This window comes from Xiphophorus hellerii, chromosome 4, assembly GCF_003331165.1.
Source record: "Xiphophorus hellerii strain 12219 chromosome 4, Xiphophorus_hellerii-4.1, whole genome shotgun sequence".
Lineage (NCBI taxonomy): Eukaryota > Metazoa > Chordata > Actinopteri > Cyprinodontiformes > Poeciliidae > Xiphophorus > Xiphophorus hellerii.
In genome coordinates this window covers 17586616-17608773 of record NC_045675.1, presented here as the reverse complement: position 1 = coordinate 17608773, position 22158 = coordinate 17586616, and the positions used below count along the sequence as shown (strand labels likewise).

Sequence of the window (22158 nt, the reverse complement as noted above, 5' to 3'; positions counted from 1 at the left end):
TTATATAGTGAACAAATAAAACCAAACCGCACAACAGCTAAGATTCGTTGCTTCGTCTACGTCAGCACGTCAAGGCGTCAACCGTTGTCACGTTGTACGTCACCTAAGTGAGTGTTTTGAAAGGGATGGTTTGCTATGAAGCTACTCGGATTATAGCGGAAACCGAAGCAAGATAGGTGTGTATTTCATTAATTGTGCCTTTTCTTTTGATAATATTAACTCACGTATGTGAGTAATTTTGATGTAAATGTGGTTTATGTACTGTTAACGAAGAAAAACTGATTTTATTATTGAACGGCTAACAAAGCAAGCTAATGTTAGCAAGCTAAGTATTTAGCCCAATCGTGGGCTGACTCAGCCAACAGAAGTGTTAACTACGTTTTATTCTCAGTGGTTCAATTTGTATTGACTCAAGGCCATTAGGTTTGTCTTACATAAAACATTAAAATTAATTTCGTAAGGTAGTTTAGGGTTTTCCAATCCAGAGGCTGACACTGATAGGGGGAGTGAACTGACTTGTTGATTTTTACCCTTTATGGATGAACAGATAATGAACGGTGAAAGATCCAGACCAGACTCTCCCCTGTTCGGGTGATGGCAGCACGTCTGCAGTCATATGACAGTAACTCTAGTGACACGGAAAACTGGGAACACACAACACCGAACCGACCTCGCAAACTCTGCAAGCATTCGAGGTGAGCCCAATTTGAAAATCTGCGACATCTTCTAAAACTGTAAAAAAAAATTCTAAGCTGCTTATGGATGTCAGAGTTTCTTCTGAAATGTAACTCTGTCATGCATCTCTCAAATATTTTTAGAAAACAATATATAGTTAAGGTTTATATAGAGAAGATATTTATTCTCTTTACCTTCTTAATTCCAACTCATTAATAACAATTCTGTTGCATTTAATGTGTAAAGAAATGTTTTGGAGTGTTGATGTTTAAATAGGAGTATCCCAGTATTTTAGAGATTGCATAATGTTTACTGAAGTTATTCCTCCATGCAACTTAAGGGAACAGGGTTGTTCAGTATTTTAAGTCTTTTACCTAATGTGATGCGATTGTCGAGGCACAGAAAATTATAAACAATACAACACTTGTTCTCAATACAAAGATGTATTTTTTTAGCATTCAAGACAGATTTAGGATTTCCAACTTCACAAACTAAAATGGTACATAAATTAATTTATTTCTTCAAGGATGAAAATATTAAATAATTGGAAGTAATAAGTTGTCTGTTTTCTTTAGTTGTAGCATTTTTCTTAAATTTTTTTCATTACGTTGTGCTTAAATGTCATCTTGATTCAATTTTATAATACTTTTTTTTTTTTTAACTCTAAGCAAATTTCACTACACGATAATAAGGTACATTGCCCTATTTTGTTTTTGTATTTATTTTGTTTATGTGTCTCACACCTGTAGTCTAACCTGGTGAAGGTCAGTGGGTTTGAATAACTAAAACTATTATTATTCAGATGTACTCTTGCCACTGTTCTTGTTGGTTTCCACTAATAATCTTTTTGAGTAGCTTACATTTAATTTATGTTGATTACTTATGTGTGACCAAACAGCTTGATCATGAGTCAGATAAGGAAGTAGATGTGAGAGGAAAAGTACATGGGCCTTAGGCCTTGTTAGTTTTTCTTTTTTTACTTTTGTCCCTTTGTAATTTGAACATTTTAGAATGTGGTCAGTCCAGTTGTACTAGTGATTACGGGTGTTCTACTTAATGCCTCTTGTAAAATCCTATTGGTGTAAACATACAATGCAAGTACTAAAAGAATGATTTACAACCTCTTAAAAGTAGATGTGTTAAAAATCTGATAATTTCCTGCATTGAGTTACTGTTTGTTTGTGTCAGTGTGACCTGGCCATTTTGCCCTTTTGCCATGTCACCTTGTATCTGACTTTTTCTGGCACTAAATAGAGCCATTTAGCATAGGAAGTTTCATATCAACCATTTGTTAAGTTGTGCCTACCAGGGAACATTTTGTACATGATGCGATTGACAACCAAGAATTTTAAGTAAATTTCTATAATATGCTTCACTGTAGAAAAATATGTATTTATTTGTTTTTGTTGTCGTTGTTGCTATGGATAAAAATCTGGCATAATTTACTTGAGTAAATTTATCCAAACCGAAATAAATGGAAATTGGTGTAATGAAAAAATATATATATTAAACAATATACTGTTTCATTTTATGTGATCTTTAAAACATGTCATGACTATCTTGATAATTAATAATGAAAATACTTAACCAAAAAATAAATAAACTGATACTCAAAGCGTAGGTACAAAGAGTTGGAGACGGTGTATTTACTGGACAAAATAGTAATTCATGGAGCCAAAATAGCAAGGGGTGTGTTAAACTAGAGCAATCGCATTGTTGCAACTTTAATGGAAATGTTTTGGGCTTGAGGAAAATAAGGAATGAAAATTACATATGGTTTTCTTTTGAAAAGCAGCAGTCAGGCCAGAGCTTCTCGAGTGGAGGCAGAACAGAGGAACATGAGCTTGCATGGTGCCAGTGGGGGTTGCGAACGCTCACGTGACTGCCGTCGTTCCAGCGATCGCTCTAGGGACTCCTCACATGAGAGGGAAGGGCAACTAACCCCCTGCATTCGAAACGTCACCTCACCCACCCGCCAACACAACAGTGGTGAGTATAGAGCCTTCGTATAAGTCATGTAATGGTTCTCCAGCTCCTGTCAGTCACTATTGAGAACAGCTGACTGAAACTCAATGCTCACTTGTGTTTTACACTATCATAAATCCAACAAATAATGCTATTTTCTTTATTAAGTAAGGTATTTTAACCTCAATGCTTACAGTATAACTTATGCCTCAAATTAAAATTTAATTGAGAAACTGTTCCTTTTATGTGAAGATCGAGATGGTCCTTCATCAAGGCCCGGTAGCCCCAGGCCTCAGAGAGTCTCACCCAGTGGTTCCAGCAGCAGCGGAGTTGTGAGCAGTCGCAACAGTAGCTTGTCCAGTTCTGATGGCACCTTCAAAAGTTTGGGAGCCGGAGAAATGGTTTTTGTCTATGACAATCCTAAGGAGGGAGGCGCAAATGCCCCCGTTGGAAACCGAAACACGAGAACCTCAGAGAGAGTCACTCTGATTGTCGACAACACACGCTTTGTAGTAGACCCTTCCATCTTCACTGCACAACCCAACACCATGTTGGGCAGGTACAGCACACTAATGCTCATTGTCTGGTGTAGTTTTTAATTAAATTAAACATCAGATGTTCTTCCTGCTGGATTGAGAATATAAACCTGTGCTTCTTTGTTGCAGGATGTTTGGCTCTGGAAGGGAACATAACTTTACAAGGCCCAATGAGAAGGGGGAGTACGAGGTGGCCGAGGGCATCAGCTCAACAGTTTTCCGAGCAATTTTGGTCAGTTGCCATCTAATGTTTTCTCTATTTATTTAAAAGCTTGTAGACTGAAATGTATACATAATACAGCTCATGTGTGCTTCTAATTACTCATGAAGCTAAAACAAATCTCCTTTAAAGTGAACTCATATTTTCATTAGAAAGGGATTAATAACAGGACTGTGTGGTTAGTTTGTGAAGATAAAGATGAAAAGACTGGATTATTCTGCTCTGAGCTCCGGCTATGACATCTAATTAGTTTACATAATTTTGTCTCATACTTTATTAATTATTAACTTTAAAATTTTCTTTTGTGTGTAACTGAATGTTGCCTATAAATAACCCACCTGGTAACAGGTAAGAGTTTTAACATACAGTAAGAGTTTTAACTTGTGAATCTTTGAGGTGTAAAATACTCAATCAAAGGCATAAAGTGTTTCCAGGTTACTTATGTCAGCTTAATTAAAGCTTTTGGTTTACGTATGTATATTTTATGAGTTAATGGCTCCACAGTGTTTGAAACGATTGTCTTCTTTGTGATTTTTATCTAATTAACAGGATTACTACAAATCTGGGATAATCCGTTGTCCAGATGGAATCTCCATTCCTGAATTGCGGGAGGCGTGTGACTATCTATGCATCTCCTTTGACTATAGCACCATCAAATGCAGAGACCTTAGTGAGTTCCCCAATGTTGAGGTTTTTACAGTCGCACATAAAGGCATGCAGCTTCAGAACAGCAGTTTATTAAACATGCGTACTTGAAAGAAATGAGGAAAAAAAGTATTTTGAGATTTCTAATACTTGTATGTAAAAGCAGGAAATGAAATAATTTTTGTATGTTTCCTTAACACTCTTTTCTCTGTTTGTCATTTTTAAAGTCATTTAGGTTCGAAAAAAATACATTTGAAACATGTACATAATTCCATACTTAGACAAATTTGCTGTTATTTTCCCTCAATGATGATATCTATTGGTAGTGATGGTAACCTTTTGACCATAACATTTTTCCTAAGCCTTTTCTAAAACAGGGCGGCCAAATGGCCTGTTTGAATGATACTTTACTCAAATAGATCACATTTAATTTTGAATTCGTCCCTTTTTCCAGGTGCCCTGATGCACGAGCTGTCCAATGATGGCGCTCGACATCAGTTTGAATTTTACCTCGAGGAAATGGTTCTGCCCTTAATGGTGGCCAGTGCTCAGAGTGGAGAGAGGGAATGTCACATTGTAGTTCTGACAGATGATGATGTGGTGGACTGGGATGAAGAGTATCCACCACAAATGGGCGAGGAGTATTCACAGAGTAAGTTCCTGCCTGCTTCTGCAGAAAACGGACACTGATGAGGTTTTGCATTTTGTGTACACAGCAGAAATGTGTGATAAATTTAATAACATTTCATTTGTTCTCATTGCAGTTATTTACAGCACAAAACTGTACAGATTTTTCAAATATATCGAGAACCGAGACGTTGCCAAATCAGTTTTAAAGGAGAGGGGGCTAAAGAAAATAAGGCTGGGTATTGAAGGTATGCTGAACTTTCCAGGAAAAATGTGTTCTGTGTTTTTCAAGTAAAGTGAGGCTTTCATGAAATGTTTGCAAACTGTTGTGGAAGAATTTGGCTTCATGATTTAAAAAGTACACTGAATGTTTGACTTGGAGGCTTTTTTTCTTTTACTAGGAAAAATAGGATTGAGATTTTGGTTGCTTAGTTTTAATGAGTCAAGGTTTAATTGTTATCTGTTATTTTATGGGATTTAATTAGTGTTTCACTGATGTCAGATTAATTCACTTCTTTAGGAAAGAAGTAAAAGGTAGTCTCAGGGTTTACATAAAAGGTTAGCAGGGATGAACTACAGTTAAACATTTCTTGTGTTTTCAGACTTTGTTCCCTTTTCTGTTGCCTTTCTCATTCTTTCATTTATTCATTCTTTCCTTATACACTTTCTTTTGTACTTTCGTTCTTATGTCTTTTCTTCCACTTTACCTTATTCCTCCCTCCTGTATGTTTTTTTCCCTCATACTCCCTTTCTCTCCTTCCTCTCTTTTCTTTTCTTTTTAAGAAAGGTAGATGGAAAAGGAATTTGAAATATGGAAGTTTACATAAAATATGAAGGAACCCTGTTAAAATAATACAAGAGTGTTTTAAAGAGTTTTAATCAAGATTGGCAAACCTGAAATAGGAACTGCATATATTCTGTGTCAACAGGTTACCCCACTTATAAGGAGAAAGTGAAGAAGCGCCCCGGGGGTCGGCCCGAGGTGATCTACAACTATGTGCAGAGGCCCTTCATCCGCATGTCCTGGGAAAAGGAAGAGGGCAAAAGCCGACATGTGGACTTTCAGTGTGTAAAGTCCAAGTCCATCACCAACCTGGCTGCAGCAGCTGCAGATATCCCCCAGGACCAGCTGGTTGTGATGCACCCTGGCCCACAGGTGGATGAACTGGACATCCTACCCAATCACCCACCCAGTGGGAATCACTACAGCAACAACTACAGCAACGAGCCTGATCCTGATGCACCTTCACCTGCTGTCTGAGGACTCTGCTCCTCTCTCAATGCCTCTGCCCCTCTCTTACTCCTCTAGTCCTTTTCCCAGCATGCTGCAGCATGGAGCTCCTGGGGCACCATAACCATATTGCCTTGACACCTCCTTTGCAGCCTTAGAGCCTCAAAGAACCAGGAAGACTGTAGAAAAAGAAACATGAGGAAACTGAGACTGGTACATGAAAGAGTTCACCGTTTTCAGTTTTTTACTTGACCAAAGGAATTTATTTTTATTTGGAAAGAAATCTGTAAAAACACTTAGTATTAATATTATTATTATTTACATTGTTCTTGTACATTACTTTGTTGGGTTTGGCTGAACACTTGTGGTGTCATTGTTTCTTCTCGGTTTTGTTTCACACATAATTTTTGGAGTGACCTCAATGTGCTTTGAAGGGAAGACTTGTGAAAGGAGAAAAATCAATCCAACTGGTCATGGGAAAAAAAATCAGACATAACCATTTAGTGTCATGATCTCCAGCTGAACTCCTCACAGATGTCTTCAAAATCCTAGCCATGGGAAATGTAGTCATTGGCTGGATTTGATGTGATGTTGCGCTCCTGCAGCCAAGATATTAAGCAGAGCACAGGCTGTTGTGGTCAGTTTGTATGTGCTGAGCTTGAATTTGTTGTTTAAAACTGACATGAAATCATGAAATAAAGGTGAAATATAAACTTTCATTATGTATGAGCCATAATTACAAAATGTTTTACACACTTAAGTGTTTCATCAGTCCTTCAAAAAGTATAGAAATGTTGACTTTTTGAAGTAGTTGGATATTTTTTCATTTCTTAGCCTCCCTCCTAAACTAAAACTAGAAAAAATTGCATTTCCTGTGAAAATGCAGTGTGAATGCTGTAAGCTAAATATTTTTAGTGAACATTGCAGAAGCATTTGAAGTCAACTGCAGAAGACTTGCAGAAATATAATAAATGGGAAGAAATAGCAGAATAAAGAAAAAGCCTGCAAATAGAAAAACAAGAGGAGTGAAAGCTTTCAGTCAAAGCAAAGATCCCACCCAAAGAGTATGAGAAATTTGTGAAGAACACTGTTTACAAAGCTAAACTGTAAGGTCACAACAGTTTATAAGCTTCAATTAGCTAAATGCTAATTCCCCCATATCTGCACCTGTATGGAGTTAAATTCGCTTTACAATTATTCAATCAAACAAAAATTAAACTGGTCAAAACTTTTTGAATTGTAATAATGTTTTTAAAAAACAAAAGAAATTGTTTAAAAAGTGCTTTTATTTGCGCTTGTCAGAAGTTTTTGGTCGACATTCTCAATGTTTTGGTTGATGTTCTCTTTTTTTGGTTGAGCAAAATAGAGAGGTTCAGAACTTGAGGATGGAAAGACCAGCAAGTGTCCAGATGGCCAGGTAGGAAAGAAAGTGTTGCTTTTAAGGGCAACACTTCCTTTAACTATATTTCTGTAAGTCAGTTTCTTTAATGGTTTTTAAACTAATTCCTCTTCTATGCTACATTTTTGAATTAATTTTAGTACTGATAATGGGCAAACCCTGTACTTCATCTGCTAGTAGTTTAAATTGATCTCAGCTACATACTTTCAAAAGAATATTCAGATTTTAACATGCATTTTCTAAGTACTAAATATTTCAGTTTACTCTTACTCAGTATCTTCAGTGTTGTTACACCTCTGAAATTTTTTTAGCAGTTTCCCTTGTGATACATCAACTGTTTCACTTAATCATTTCATTTCTTGAGATATAGTCAATTTATTTTCAATTAAAACTCTCAAAAATAAATTTAGGGCTTATTGGTTTTTGATTATGTTGTGTGGCTAAATATGATCACTTGTTGGTAGTAAAGCAACAATTACATAAATAACACACCTCAAAAACATATGCGCCTCTCTCCCAGCCCAGCTCTTTGGAGGCGCTCTTTGTCCTGTCGCCTCGGGATAAATGTGGAGTCTTTACGTGCAAGGCAATAAAACCTATGTGTGTATATGTCGGAAGAATGGCAGGATTTGTCTGTCTCTGCACTTAACCGGCTGGAAAACAGTCTTGAAACCTCAGCTGGGGTTGGAAATGGTGAAGTGTTCAAAGCAACAGAGTTACATGTGTTATAAAGGCAATATTTTCAACGTATGTTTATAGGATTGAGGGATGGAACTAGGTTTGGAAGGAGCGTTAGGAGGAGAATTGCATTGAGGGTTGGAAGGAGTCTTGGATTTAGCGGTGGGAGTGTGTTTTAATTATTATTGTTAAAGTACAAAACACTCCGTATAAAAACAAAATGTTGAAACTAAATGCTCTCATAAGAAGATATTTCATGAGTCGCTATAACTTCTTCTCACCACATGTGGGCAATAGAGAATAACTGATTTATAATAAAAGTCCACATAAAAGTTTCATTTTATCACAGGTTTAAATGTGTAGTGTTTGTTTAATTATACAGTGAGTTATGTATGTTTATGGGTCTATTTAGGGATTTTATTCTCAATAGTGTAGACAAAATTTCTACATAAATGGTGTAAGATTCAAACAGTCTGTCTTCCCCAGGAGTCAGCAGCTTTTCAATCCTAATAGCAATTTTTTTTTTCTCCAGTTTCTGGTTAAAAATTATCTGGAGCCACAAAAACCTGAAAACGTACACGACTCCTTGAAAATAGACAGCATACAGTTGTATGCTTTGTGGATAAATTAGGAACCACGTTTTTTAAGTTTTAGGTTTTGAAGCAAACTAAAACAAAAACGTCACACAAAAGAATGCATTCATTTTTCTTAATAGAACACTATATTTGGGGAAAACAAGGTGAATGAAATATGTACAACTTGATTATTTTTCAAGTACTTTTTTCTTTTACTTTAGAACATGTTCTAGATCTGTATCATTTTCAGCCAAAGTTATTAAGAACCACTGTGAGAGCCACAGGTTGCAGACTTTTGGTTTAACCTCTTAAGCTGAAGCGAATCCACTCAGACTGCAGCTCACAAGAAGCTTAGCAGCAGTCAGAGCTGGAAATAATGGACCTCTATGGGAATTTGTACCCAACACATTTTTAAACTTTACATTAATTTTTTTACAACTTCTATTTCAGATTAAAATGTTTTTCTTATTTTTATGTTACAATATTTTTCACACATTACAGTAATAAAGTTCGATTTTTGTGGAAATTGTCACGGTGACCTGTGAAACAAACTAAAAGAAAATGGCATTTAGAAACCCATTTTAAGTGTTGAACGCATGTTTGTTATTTAGAGTTAATGACACTGTTATAGTTTTCAATTTATAATTACAGAAGCACACCTGAGTCAGGTAGTTTGAACCCATTTCCTCTGTTGACTGAACCTCTCCAGGGAGTTTGTGTGGTAGAAGTCAGCATATGTGACAGACTCACACGGTCAGATTACATTAATCTAAGTTAATTTAGCAAAATACTGCATTTAGGTCCTTTTTTTGCTGTAGCCACTTGTTAATTTAAACAATTAATGCTTACGCCAAACTTTTTATCCATTAGTGTGGTGAAAATGTTTTCGTCAGGAATAATAGTTTAAGCTTTCAAATGGATACAAAGAAATATCTGAACATCAAATGCAACCTCTCAGTCTGTCAACAGCTGGCTGAGGACAGACGCTGGTGTCTTCTAATTTAATATAATTCAGCCAAAGAAATGCGAACATGGAACTTTAGACTTTGCTTGTCTCTAACCATCTGCTTTTGTGCAGGATTTGATGTCGATACGGCACATCACAACATGTGGAATTTAATTTTAGACACTGTGGGTGGTTTTAAAATGCCTTGAAACAAACAATGGAAATTTCATCTGTGATTAATCTGCTAGGGTGTCCATGTTTTTTTTTCATTTCTTAATCTATCATTTTCATTTGTACCCTAAGAACATGATGATTACAAACCATAAAAGTTTCACACTATCGAATTTGAAACATCATCCATCCATCCATTGTCTATACTCAGGGGAGGTGCCTATTTCCAGCTATCATTGAGCGAGAGACGAGTTACACCCTGGACAAGTCGTCAGTCCATCATAGAATCATACAGGACAAACAACCATGTGTACACTTGCGCCAAATGGCAATTCAGAGTAACCAATTAGCCTAATTTACTTGCTTTTGGACTGTGGGAAGAAGCTGTGGTACCCATAGAGAATAAAAGCTTGTTTGAGGAATATATGCAAACTCCAGGCAAAAAGATTTGAACTCAGGACTTTCTTGTTGTAATGCAGCAGTGCTAACCACTGTCTCAGCATGCAGCCCATTAAGCAATGAAATATTGTAAATTAAAATATTTAGATTTATTTTCTTTATGGCTAAAACAATCCCATCTGCTAATGCATCCTTTCATACTGTATTGCTAAAAAATTCATTTATATCCAAGATTTTCTCAGATATTCAAAATTTGGATAAAACTGGTAGATGCTGTTGTAAGTTATTTTAGGTTATCATTTTTCTCTTTAATGATTAGCATCAAAAGGGATATTATGTATCTTATGTGCTTTTTTCTTACCTCTGCGACACGCAATTTGTAATCCTGAGAAGAAGCAGAAAGAGCAAAAACAAAAAAGCTGTACAATGTGAAACCAGAGAGGGAAACAACACAAAGGGTCAAGAGTCACGCGAACGTAATTTAAGAAGGAAAGTACTAATAGCTTGATTGTAACACAGCAGTCATAAAAATCCAAATCATAAATAGGACTGCAGATGACTTTAGTTCAGGTTTTATGATGTTGGAAGCAAACTGGATTGCTTTTTTTTTCCCAGTGGTTTTTGCATTGCACTATGTATTAACTAATAAAGATTGACTCACCTAGAGGGATGGGGGATTAACAAACAAAAGAACTTCTTTAAAATTCTTGTACATTCTTGAATTTGCATGTTTGTGTCTTGCAGTTTCTCCCAGTGATGACCAAACGAAGTCACAATGGGAACTGTGAAGCTGCTGAACCACAGAGAAGGAAAATATTATTTATCTGATCAGATTTTAGTCATAACAAACCAGAGAACTGAATGTTTTTGTTTTCATAGTGGCTCATAGCCTTTTGAATTTTTTTTTTCCTGTTTTGGATTTCACACATCTCCTCTATTCCTGCAGAATACTTCATCTGCTCTGTCATCATGCTCTCTACTGGTGTTTAAGAGCATGGTTTCCCCAGAGTCTCACTGGAAGAACCTGAGGCAGACCCAGATTATGTTTGAGAGACAATAACTCCAATCTGACCTGAGAATGCCCACACTACAATTAAACTGTATGGACGTATTCCTTCATCACTGCAGTAATGTACATGCTTTGTATAGTCTTGCTGGCAGTACATGAATTATTTAAAAGGAACATTTATCCTATTTTGTGTTCTGCTGATTGTCAACAACAACAATTATATGTAAGTGGTTATCATACACACCAAATGAATTGTAATCAATCCCATCTCCCAGGGATGACTTTTTCTGACTTCCTGTGGCAAGCTCTGCTGCAAATGCTGGTTTGTGACTCATCACAGTCGACTGCTGCTTGACTCCAAAGCCTTCCTTCAAAGATTGTATAATATCTTAAGAAAAAGCTCTCAATCCAAATGAATTGACTCTCTGAACATCAATTTTTGTATGTATTCAAATTAAGACAGTTACCACATAATTCCTTTCTTACCATGTCACCCAAGTTTCACTTAATCCCTCATCCCCACCAAATTTCTTGGCTTTCCATCTACATACTAATGAAGATTTAGACATTCTTTAATCAGGCCATGTAAACGTCCAGCTTGTCTTACTCTGGATTTACTATTTTAATTGGACAAAAGCTTCTATTCACAATATGTAAATTGCTTTTTTTCAAAATGGTTTTGCAAAACCTTCAAATTACAGAAACGCTTTCTTGACATAAACTATTTTTTATATCTTGTCATAACTTAAGTGAATTTCTGAAGAATTAAAAAAAGAAAATGCCAAAAGAAAACATTCAAAGCATATAATTCCTTCCTTATTAAAGTTTAGTCTTTCAAGCACCAGATTCCTTGCTGGGATCAAGATTCCTTGTAGTATCTGGTTTCCCACACTGCCTGGTCCCAGATGACTGGTTTCCACAACAACACTCCACAATAAGGCCCCACCTTCAATAGGTCAGACTTCCACTTAAGTGTGATGAGTGCTCTCCTGCTCTCCATGGCGATTATTTCTCACTTGTGTCTGTCTTCTAATAGGAATCAGTATCTCAACATTTTTGAGCATTTGTCTCTCAAACGCTATGCATAAACAAAAACAACTGCAAATGCAAAAATGATATTTTTACTAAGTTTCAGATTTTCTCAAGCAATCCCTACTCCATTTGACTTGCATGCTTTTTTCAGATAAAAACTTGGGCATATTACAAGGAATTACATTAGGAAAATTTGAATATAAATTCTTTTTTTCCATCCTTACAAGATTTAGTTTATTTTTACATAATCTAGAAGTAGTCTTATCTTTGATTAGCAACATGCTTGTATTTTCTAACTATTTGGCTCTTTGAGTGCAGCTCTGAGGATTTCTCCTTTAACAGATTTCCAGCTTGATAGTAGGAATATAGAGGGAGAGAAGTTTGTTTTGTGTAGAGTACATATAAGCAGCCATTATGTCAACAGCTATAAGCATTTGTTCCTCTTGTAAATATTCTTTCTCACTGTAGAATGATGGACTTAAGGTTACTTGGAATTGGTCTTTTAACCCTTTCCAGCTTGAAGAACGGGTTTGATTTTGAACCTAATTTTCGTTTAACCATTTACCAATTTACCCGGAGTACCCGGAGAGAACCCACGAATTCACAGGGAGAACATGCAAACTCCGTGCAGAAGGACCCCGGGCCGGGAATCGAACCCAGGACCTTCTTGCTGCAAGGCAACAGCTCTACCAACATGACACCAAACGTTGCAATTTGATAACAAGAAAGAAGGAGAATGCCAATGAGGGTTGCAGTGATTGTTCTGCTGAAAGGATAGAGGGATTTTTGCCTACAGCAGTCTCCATTTAGTTTTTATAGAGAGGAAGACAGTCAATGAACGTGAGATACACCCAGACCTCTCCCGGTTTGTTTTTTTTCTGTAACTGATATTCAAGTCACACCCGTGACAATGTGCAATCGACAATTAAAGAGTCTGGCTTAACGTTTTAGGAAAAGGTAAGACAAGACTTTATATGCCTGATAGTCGTAAGTAACCTCCATTGTGTTTGCAGAGGATGGAAAAGCAAAGACTAGCAAAATATTTTCCTACCCTTTTGACTCTGCACTACCTGTAAATTAAGAAGTTATTGGAAAGTAACGAGGCTGCTGCTGACAGAGTTGCTTCAACAGGAGGTGACAGGCATTGAGTGGCTCGGAAAGAGACTGTACAGTACCCCACAGGCGAGGTCACCACACAGCCTTACAGGATTAACACACCTGCCACCAGCACAATAGGGTCTAATGAGAGCACACTGGTGGCCTCGGTCTGCTAGCAGCAGGGCGACTGCTCTCCAAATGGCTTTCACCTCTGCGCCGGTATTGAGGTCCTGACTCTCAAGTCGAAACCTTCATTAGTGGCTTCATGCCGGATCTCTTGGTGAGTCCGAACAAAGGCCGACAGGAACACAGAGTGACACATTCCAGGGATTAGGGAACACTGACAACTTGGTGCCATTAAGAGATGGTCATTTCTTTTCCTGAATGCTAGGAATTTTGCTTTGAAAGCAGAAAAAATAAGATATTTCAGCTTAATCAATTTGACAAGGTGATTTCTTTTTCTACTTAATATTTCTGATGAAGTTTGAAGTAGTGTTCCCGTGAATTTTACAATAGATGAGTTTCAATAAATGTGACATCTGAAGTAGATGTAGAAGTCCAATATCAAACAGAAGAAATATGTTCTTAAATTATATTTTCTGGAAGTATTGATTATATTTCACCAACTTTTTTTAAAAATCATTTTACATGTATTTAATTGATTTTGGTTTCATTAATTTAACTTAAGAACAAAAGTCCCATCTTGAGATGTTACTTAATTTCCACAAAATGTTTTCTTCCATATGATACCATTAATTTTGTGAAATCCACAAATTCCTCCTGTAAAACATGTTGCTGCAGCCCCAGTACATCACACTATGAATCATTTTTTCAGGCTAACAAACTTCCTCCATTTTTCTATAAATGTAGCCAGGTTTTTATGGCCAAATGTTTAAACTTTACTTTGACCAGACCATGTGACATGTCTACAAAAACTAAGACATTTGTCTGGAAATTGTACCCAGGTGGAACCAGACTTGTGGGAGTTCTCAATTCTCTTGGCTGATCTCAGCTGATTTTTCTCATTACTTTTCTCAATTAAACAGGATATTTGAGGTATTATTCACAGGTGGACCTTCCATTAAGTCAGATATTGTGAAATGACCTATCAGAAGCGTACAAAGTCATGGCAATATTTTCTGGTATTGCCCAAATCAACTAAAGATTTGAAAGAAACCAACGGTTTATAAGAAGGAGCTGAAAAAACGTTATACTTTAGTGGCTATGCAGGTGATTGCTTAACCCTCAGCCTGAATGTCCTGATTAAAACAAAACTTTAAAATCAAAATGTGTACAAAATATAGACATATTTGGCTGCTGTGAGATAAGATCTAATTTCCCAGAATACATACAGTTTTGTGCTGTAGTAAATGCATCATCAGTATGACTGGATGATTACAAAAAAAAATCTTATCACTACAAATTAGAAACAACTAAATATGTCCTCCCAGCGTTTTATCTATTTTGTCTGACAAAAGGTTTTAAAAAAATAATATTTCAGATTCCTGATATTTTTTTCTTTTTCAACTTCAGACCTTTAGGGAAACTCCCCATTATTAAAAATTTCCCCATGGATTTGCCCCTGGAAAAAAAGGCAAGTGATATGCAATTGTTTTCTCTCAGAACACGGCATGCACTGTCACATCCCTGCTTGCGAGATAACAGGTTTCTTCTATCAGGTCAGATCAATTTAAGTCCCTCAGTGAAACACGGTGGGAAGTGAAAAGAGAGTTGAGCACAGAGGAGACGTCTGTTTGTCAAGCGACAAGAAAGCTCTCCCTCCCATTACATGTAATATGGCCCCTTTTTGGCACTGATGTTGCCCTAAATTCGAAGAACAAAGACTCTTAAGACAACCTGTGTGTATGTACTGTAAGTGCAAGTTTGTCCACCTTTATATCTCTATTGTGAGGGTTTAAAATTGCACTAAAATGTTGAAAAATCAGGGTTTTGTTTTTCTTTCATTTCTGGAAACAGAATATATCTGACACGTCTTGAATATGATTAAATCTATAAGCAAAAGTAATAAGTAATTGTTTATTTTCTCTAGTCACTGCAAGCGCATCCAGGACGATGCAACCTGATGAATGACCATACCTATTTTAAAGACAATATTACAGCATATTTGCTGTGACTTTAGTAAGACATTGTCTTTTGCTATTAGGAACTTCAAGCCATCTACAACAATATGTCCAGCTGCTGCATAACCCAGCCTAACAATAGATAGTTTTAGCAAAACATTATTCAAGAATGAAAACTAAGGTTGCTCTCAGTTATGGTTGCTAACCTGATATGTTCAATAATAAAACTTGAAGCTGATTTGGTACAATCATGAGAAAGGGTAGACTACTGAAAACGTATAGATTGCGATGGATGATCTCTGAAAATGTTTGGAAGTGCTAAACTTCATTGCAGAGAAAAGATAGTCTGTTTATATAATTATTTCGGAAAGATGTTTCAATCAGACGGTGAAGAACGAACTCCTGCCTCAATATTTTAAACAAGCATCTAGGAGGTTCTGGAATCATGTCAATAAGAGCAGATGGGTTTCTGACTTTGTTTAAATTTCTAAATATCTAAAGAAAAGAGTGTTTTTCTTGATTAAATTAAAGGAATGGTGGATAACGCCATAAAAAGCTGTGCAAAAACTGCTCTTTGTAAGTCCTCATTCTGATTGTTAATCTTTGTTAAGACTTAGAGATTTCAGTAAACAACCCAAAGCCGTCCATCCTGAAGGAGATGTTCTATCTTAAGAACTGAACAGAAATCTCAGTGGCTGGATGTGCCAAGCTTTTAAGACATCACCAAAGAGACTTCCCGTTCCAGATGTTACAAAACACCACCAAAACATTCTGAGGCAAACATTGACATGAATGACATGCTTCATCAATTCTCATAAAAAAAAAATCTTCCAAATAAAGATAACTGACCGACTCCCATCATTGTCTTTCGTGACATGTACTCACTCAGCTTAGTTTCATTTTACACACTTAACCACTGAAATTCCCAATATATGTTGCTTGGTTTTCTTTACTCTTTAAGAAATCATCTTGTTATATAACTGTTGACTACTTGTTGCCATAATCAAAATATCAAATACACATCACTAGAGCAGATCATTACATGCCATATTTTGTTCCACTAGTTCTAAATTTAACAGCTCCTTCATTTGTTTTTCCTCCGTGAATCAGTCACTGTATCTGCTGAGAAAAGACTATGATCATCTTCTATTCCCTTGTGGCTTAGTGTGTTTCAATACACCTATTAACTACCATAAGTATACAACTCCAGGGACGGAGGAAGTATTGTATACTTCGGTGTTTTTTTGTCTCATTGTGTATTCAGTCACAAAGAGGCACATGGGTGGGTTCATCAAGAGCAGAAACTTAATACATGTCTCTTGCTCTTTATTCTCTGAACATATGAGGATATGTATATGTTCAATGCTGTCCTGTTTATAAGTTACACTTGGCAGGTGAAATATCCTCAAACAGTTTGTCATGAGATTCATCAACAAACATGAGCTGTGTCGTACTGATTTCTTTTTATTTAGCATACATTAAATAAAAAAAAGTAAACATTTGAAGGCTGAATTAGTGATTTTCTTAGTTTTAAACATATGAGGATGAAATGATCATATTTAACCTATTTTCTATACACTAACAGCATTTCATAGCAAAGTAAGATGGGTAGACTTTCGCTGGTTTGTTGCTCTTACCGTCTTCTCTTCAAACACATCAGCCGCAGAAGATTTTAACAAGCAATTCTATGCATTTTCTGCCACTTTAATTAAAATTACAATCATTATAATTTAGCTGAACTTCACAAGGCACATGAAAACACTCCACTTTGATATCCAGTGAGCAGAAAGTATCCATGAGTCAAGGTGAATTACAAAACATGCAGAATGTATGTTTTTATTACATTCCAGCAGCCTGCTTTTACTTCACTGTCTCAGCGGTGGTTTGTCTTCAGTCTTTTTTTATTTGATTATTTGACGTTATAATTTAAAAATGCAAATAAAAAACTCAGAAACTTTGATTCTTGTTGCTTTATTTGTTATGACAGCTGTGTCTAAAAAAAACCCATTGTCACCAAAACTGTTTGAAAAAGAAAAATCTCCTTATTTAGACACAGTATATTTACAGTCATAAGCTTTCCTCCAATTATTGTATGGACCCCCACTGTAACCCTAACAATCTCATCACTGTCTTTAATTTAAATTCACACTAGTTTTCATGCTAATGAAGAAATTACAGTTTATCTTCTTAAGTCCCCATAAAGACACCAGTCCTCAGATGATTGATAATACCTGTCTATGTTAGACAGGAAGTTAACAAAACTTATTGTATAATTACTGTTTCCTTTTGAACGCAATGATCTTTAACTGAAAATCCAGATGGCCTCTTTTTGAACAGGTCATATCTTTATTTTGGTTTCTAAAACAAAGCAAATGCCTTAGCTTTTTTGAATGTTATTGGGTAAAATGTGACGTTTTTCTGTTCTTGTACCAATATTTTAGTTGGATGTGTTCAGCTTTGATGGTGCTTTTAGTTCAGAAGTTGCAGCACATCTGAAAGTTAAATGTCTGCTTCATTATTATCTGTCCGGATGTGGAACTGACCTTCTGCCAAAGCTCTGCAGTTCTGTTTTGGCTTTAGATAATATTATGACTTCAGGATTCACATGCAAAAGAAATTTCCGTGTGAGAGGTCATGAAAAAAAACAAAAAAAACTAAGACATTGTTTGACATCTGCAAACAAATCCAAAACACTGCTGCCTTTTTTGTCTGTGTTAGCATGCTGTTCCTGAATTGTGTATCCTGGCAGATCTTTTGAAAATATGCTTTAGCTGCACATTCATTGTGGCATATTTAAAGCATTTCCTTCACCCAAACTAACTCATGTTGAAAAGGAAATAAACTCCAATATTTTCAAGCTTTAAAACAGTTTTTTATTATCAAAACAATTTAAACAACTAAATCTAAACAAACCAGTTTTAAATCATGGATCTATGATAACTGTTGTGACTTCACATATAGTCTATGTCTCAATTATATAAAAATAGACTTCAGTGATGTTTTTACCTGAGGCTGTGAACACAATGTCTCTATATGAGTCACTTTTCTTGTAAAATCTCAAACCAGTGATTCCCACACTGGGAGGCCGTCTGAGTCCTGACTGTGCAGAGAACTTAAGCCTGTGTCTGAGTCGTCATCGTTCACATTTTCTGTTTTAGACAGACCTCTCGCTTGCTCCACCCACTCGCTTTCCCCTTCCAAAGTGTCGGTCATGGTCTCCTTGTCATCTGTCCCGTGGCGCGTCTTTTCATCGGCGTCCTCCTCCTCCATGTCCATACTGTTAACTTTGTCCAGCAAATCCCTCATTTCCTTCCCCCTGGCAGCGCCAATCTGCTGGGACAGCTCTAAATCGCCCTTAATAGCCTCTAAATCCGCGTTGAGTCGCAGACCGATGTATAAACTCGCATCTAGCTGCGTTTTGATCCTCTCTTCCTCCATAAATTGCGGGCTTTGCGATGCTGAGTCTGCCTGGGAGGAGGAGAGAGATGAGGAACGTTTGATGCGCAACTCCTCCTTCCTGCGCTGCATCCAGCGGAGGTTCAGCTCCTCCTGAATGTGAGTTGTGATCGTATCTATCAAAGCCTCCTGTTCAGAAAGCTCCTCTTGTAGCTTCAGCACCTCCTCGCACTGCCGAGCATACTCTTCAAGTTTGGCAAAAGTCTCTTTTGAGTAAAGTCTCTTTCCTTCCTGCGCTGGGACATAAACTGCGCCCACCAGATACGTGTTCTGCACGTAATTGACCCCATGTCTTTTAATTCTGTCCAGATGCACCTTTGCCTCACACCTTTCGATCTCTGAGTCCAGTTCTGTAATCCTCTGAACCTGCTGGCGGATTGTGTGGTCCTGAGACACAACAAGATGAACCAAAGTCTCCATCTTCTCTGCACTGGATGCGTCTCTGTGCGCCGCCCGCGTCCTCTTCCTGTTGATCTTCTCCAACTTTCTGAAAGCTTTCCTAACAATCCGACGCTGTTTCTCCGGTGAGATGCAGGCTATGTTAGACCTCGGAGACCCTTTGGTGACGCAGGGGCTCTGCTTGCTCGGAACCACACGCGCCTCTGCGCTCCGGGCCCTGCGGTTCTCCAAAGAGGCGTCTGTTTTCACCAGCAGAAACTTTACGTTTTTCTGTTCATCTCCCCACGCGAGCCACAGCTTTAAAAGTTTGGTTTTGTTCGGTAAAATTCTCTCGAAGCCCCTCCATTTCTCCACGATGCAATAAGACTCCGCCGTGGAAAGGCCGGTTTGCGCGCACTGCTCCTCCAGGAGCACTTTCACGACATCAGCGCAGGTGTTGCGCTTTGACAAGCCGAGGACCAGCTTCTCTTCTCGGCAGACCCACACAGATATCTTTCGCTCCTTTGGGTCTGAGGGAGACCCCATAGTTGAATATGCTAATCTCTTTTTTAAAAGAAAAAGTAAGGAGGGAAAAGCATTGCTGACATCGGTCAAAGAAAAATGCGCATCAGGACCCGTTCGTGGAGCGCCTAAAGACGAATCGGAGAAGTTTGAAGTTTGGAGCTGGAGGATGGGAGCCTCATGTGTTCTCCTGTGTCCCTTGGTCCACTAAGGGAAAAACTTTTGTGCATGGTTAAGAGTGCTGACTGCTTCAGCTGAGATCACATGACCGCTTGTCAGCCAAACGGCTCCATATTGAGCTTAACTGTGTTATTTGCCGCTTATTTAAAAGGAGGAGCCAAACAGATCATGAATCCTTATTTCCATTTCAAACACATTTAAGAGTTTTATTGGGCTACTTCAAGCTCAGAGTAGTTTCATTACATGGATCTTTTCTCGTTGGAAACTCTGACATCAAACCTTTATTTTTGCATAATACATCCTCAGCACACAATTTTATGTAATTTCTTGGTAATATGAGCCAATTGTTCTACTGACTGCAAAGAAACCCAAAACTAACACCATATTTTGTCTGGAATCTGTGTTTTACGAAACAACAACCAAAAAGCCTCGTCAGTCCACAGAACATTTCCCCCAAAATGGCCAAAAACATCCAGGTGGGACATGAGAATTCATAAGAGATTCAGAGAAGTGTCCTTCCGCGCTTCTCTTTTACATTGAGAGTTTTTACTACATTGTATGCACATAAGAATGTATTTCTGTAGTTATTATGAATACTCCCAGTGGATCCTTATTTATTCCCCTTTCTTTATTTTCTGTCTTAGTTGATCTCTGATCTTTCCTCTATTTGATTTTTTAAAAATTGTTTGCATATTGTACATAAATTATAAAGAACATTTAGCTTGTAGTGTTTTGGAAAGTGACATCTGTAAATGTATATTGTGGATTTAGAGATATTTCTGTGTCTTTTTAATTTCCTCTTGCAGTCATGTCCTGTGTGCAACTTTTCAATATTTATTGAGCCACGTTTTGAAGAGGATCCAGACAGGCACATTAAGAAATTTAAGTCATAGTGTGACCTCAACAAAGACACAAGCCACAGAAGTTAACTGAACTGTAGATGAATGAACACTTTAAAAAATTGTCAATGTTAATGTTTACAATGTTACAATGTTAATTAATGTAGAACAAGCTAAATACAAAACAAGCGCTCAGTCTGGTTCTTGTTCACAAAACAAAATATTTTGAACCTAGGTTGATCGCTAAAGTGTGATAAATATCTACAGGGTTCTTTATTTAAGAGATCCAATTTAAAACAAAATGTCCTTTTTATGTGTGGCCATCATCTTAAGGTAAGTTCTGTTCATGAACCATCCTGTCTCATAATTCACAGAAGGATTTACACTTTTGATTCTTTCCAGCAGTGGGTTAAAAAAAAGCCATTTTCTTTATTCTGAAAGAACTCGTCTGAGAATATTCCAACTATTATTGTTCATTTCTATCCGGTCTTGGACTTAACATGACTGCTTTAACTACATTCATTATTTTAGTGCACAATGTTCACTTTCAAACCCATTGTATCTCCCTCTGGTGGCGATTTCTCTTACCTTGGTGCTAAAGTTTCACATCTACCCGGGAGATGTGAGATAAAGCAGTACCGCCCTCTGCTGTTGACATGAGGATAGTTCGGTTAAAATGCAACATTTCCAAGACAATTCCATCCTTTGAGTTAAAATTTCAAAGCAATAATTCGTGTTTTTGAGTCAATATTCATGTATAAATATTAATTTATACTATGAATTTTATACAATTACAGTGCTCAGACTTTAAACACAGAAGCTACAAAAAGTCACATAATGACAGGTTGGATGAATGGATGGTATGGACTGACAGAAGGATGAATACAATCTGTGTGTCAATCTTTTATTTAAAAAGTAGCATTAAAACAATGGTTAACACAACGCGCTTTAGAAATTTTGTTTCAACACATTTATAATAAGAGAGAATAAAATCTGGCAAAGCAAATGTTTTTCATACACACTTTTCTGTTTCAATAAATATCCACAACTGGAAAATACTTAAATAACATCCCAGACTTTATAAGATTATGTAGGGCTGCTGAGGAGGTGATCTGTAGTAGTGATTCATGATTCAAACATGACATTTCATAGACACATCTTGATAGATAAACTAAAAAGTTATATTTATTTCAGTAAGTTAATGCAAAAATGTGTTTTAATACACACTAATTACACAGAGTGGTATATTTCAAGCTTTTATTTCTGTTAATTTTGATGATGATGGCTTATGGCTGACAAAAATCCCAACCAACAGATACCCTGTTGTTTGGGTATCTCTGTCCTACCACATCTGTTGTTCCATTCAACTTTTCTTTAATAGCTTAGATACAGAACTCTAAACAACTGTTTTAGAGGAAACCTTTGTGGCTCACACCATATGGCTGACTGCTGGACAAATATGTCAGCCATCTTCTTCATGGTTGTGTGGACATCAC

General features: G+C 37.0%; 2 protein-coding genes across 3 annotated transcripts; one reads left to right on the top strand and one right to left on the bottom strand.

The window, feature by feature from the left end:
* The first annotated feature begins 44 nt into the window (after window positions 1-44).
* btbd10b (BTB (POZ) domain containing 10b) lies at window positions 45-6618 on the top strand. Of its 2 annotated transcripts, none has more exons than XM_032561237.1 (9): window positions 45-176; window positions 548-695; window positions 2471-2664; window positions 2893-3199; window positions 3306-3408; window positions 3946-4066; window positions 4496-4693; window positions 4806-4916; window positions 5598-6618. In XM_032561237.1, exons 2-9 carry the CDS (start codon window positions 595-597, stop codon window positions 5927-5929), a joined length of 1467 nt encoding a protein of 488 aa, XP_032417128.1. In that variant the 5' UTR covers window positions 45-176; window positions 548-594; the 3' UTR covers window positions 5930-6618. The 2 variants fall into 2 exon arrangements, with proteins under 2 accessions (XP_032417128.1, XP_032417127.1); XM_032561236.1 differs by having other exon boundaries at window positions 2468-2664.
* Window positions 6619-18169: 11551 nt separating this feature from the next.
* Window positions 18170-19874, bottom strand: rassf10b (Ras association domain family member 10b). The gene has a single exon (XM_032559942.1). It carries the CDS (start codon window positions 19665-19667, stop codon window positions 18345-18347), a length of 1323 nt encoding a protein of 440 aa, XP_032415833.1. The 5' UTR covers window positions 19668-19874; the 3' UTR covers window positions 18170-18344.
* Window positions 19875-22158: the final 2284 nt, after the last annotated feature.

Coding starts and splice junctions, on each gene's coding strand:
- btbd10b (XM_032561236.1), top strand. CDS start 595: ATGGCAGCACGTCTGCAGTCATATGACAGTAACTCTAGTGACACGGAA. Junction 696..2,467: donor AAACTCTGCAAGCATTCGAG/GTGAGCCCAATT, acceptor TCTTTTGAAAAG/CAGCAGTCAGGCCAGAGCTT. Junction 3,409..3,945: donor CAGTTTTCCGAGCAATTTTG/GTCAGTTGCCAT, acceptor TCTAATTAACAG/GATTACTACAAATCTGGGAT.
- rassf10b (XM_032559942.1), bottom strand. CDS start 19,667: ATGGGGTCTCCCTCAGACCCAAAGGAGCGAAAGATATCTGTGTGGGTC.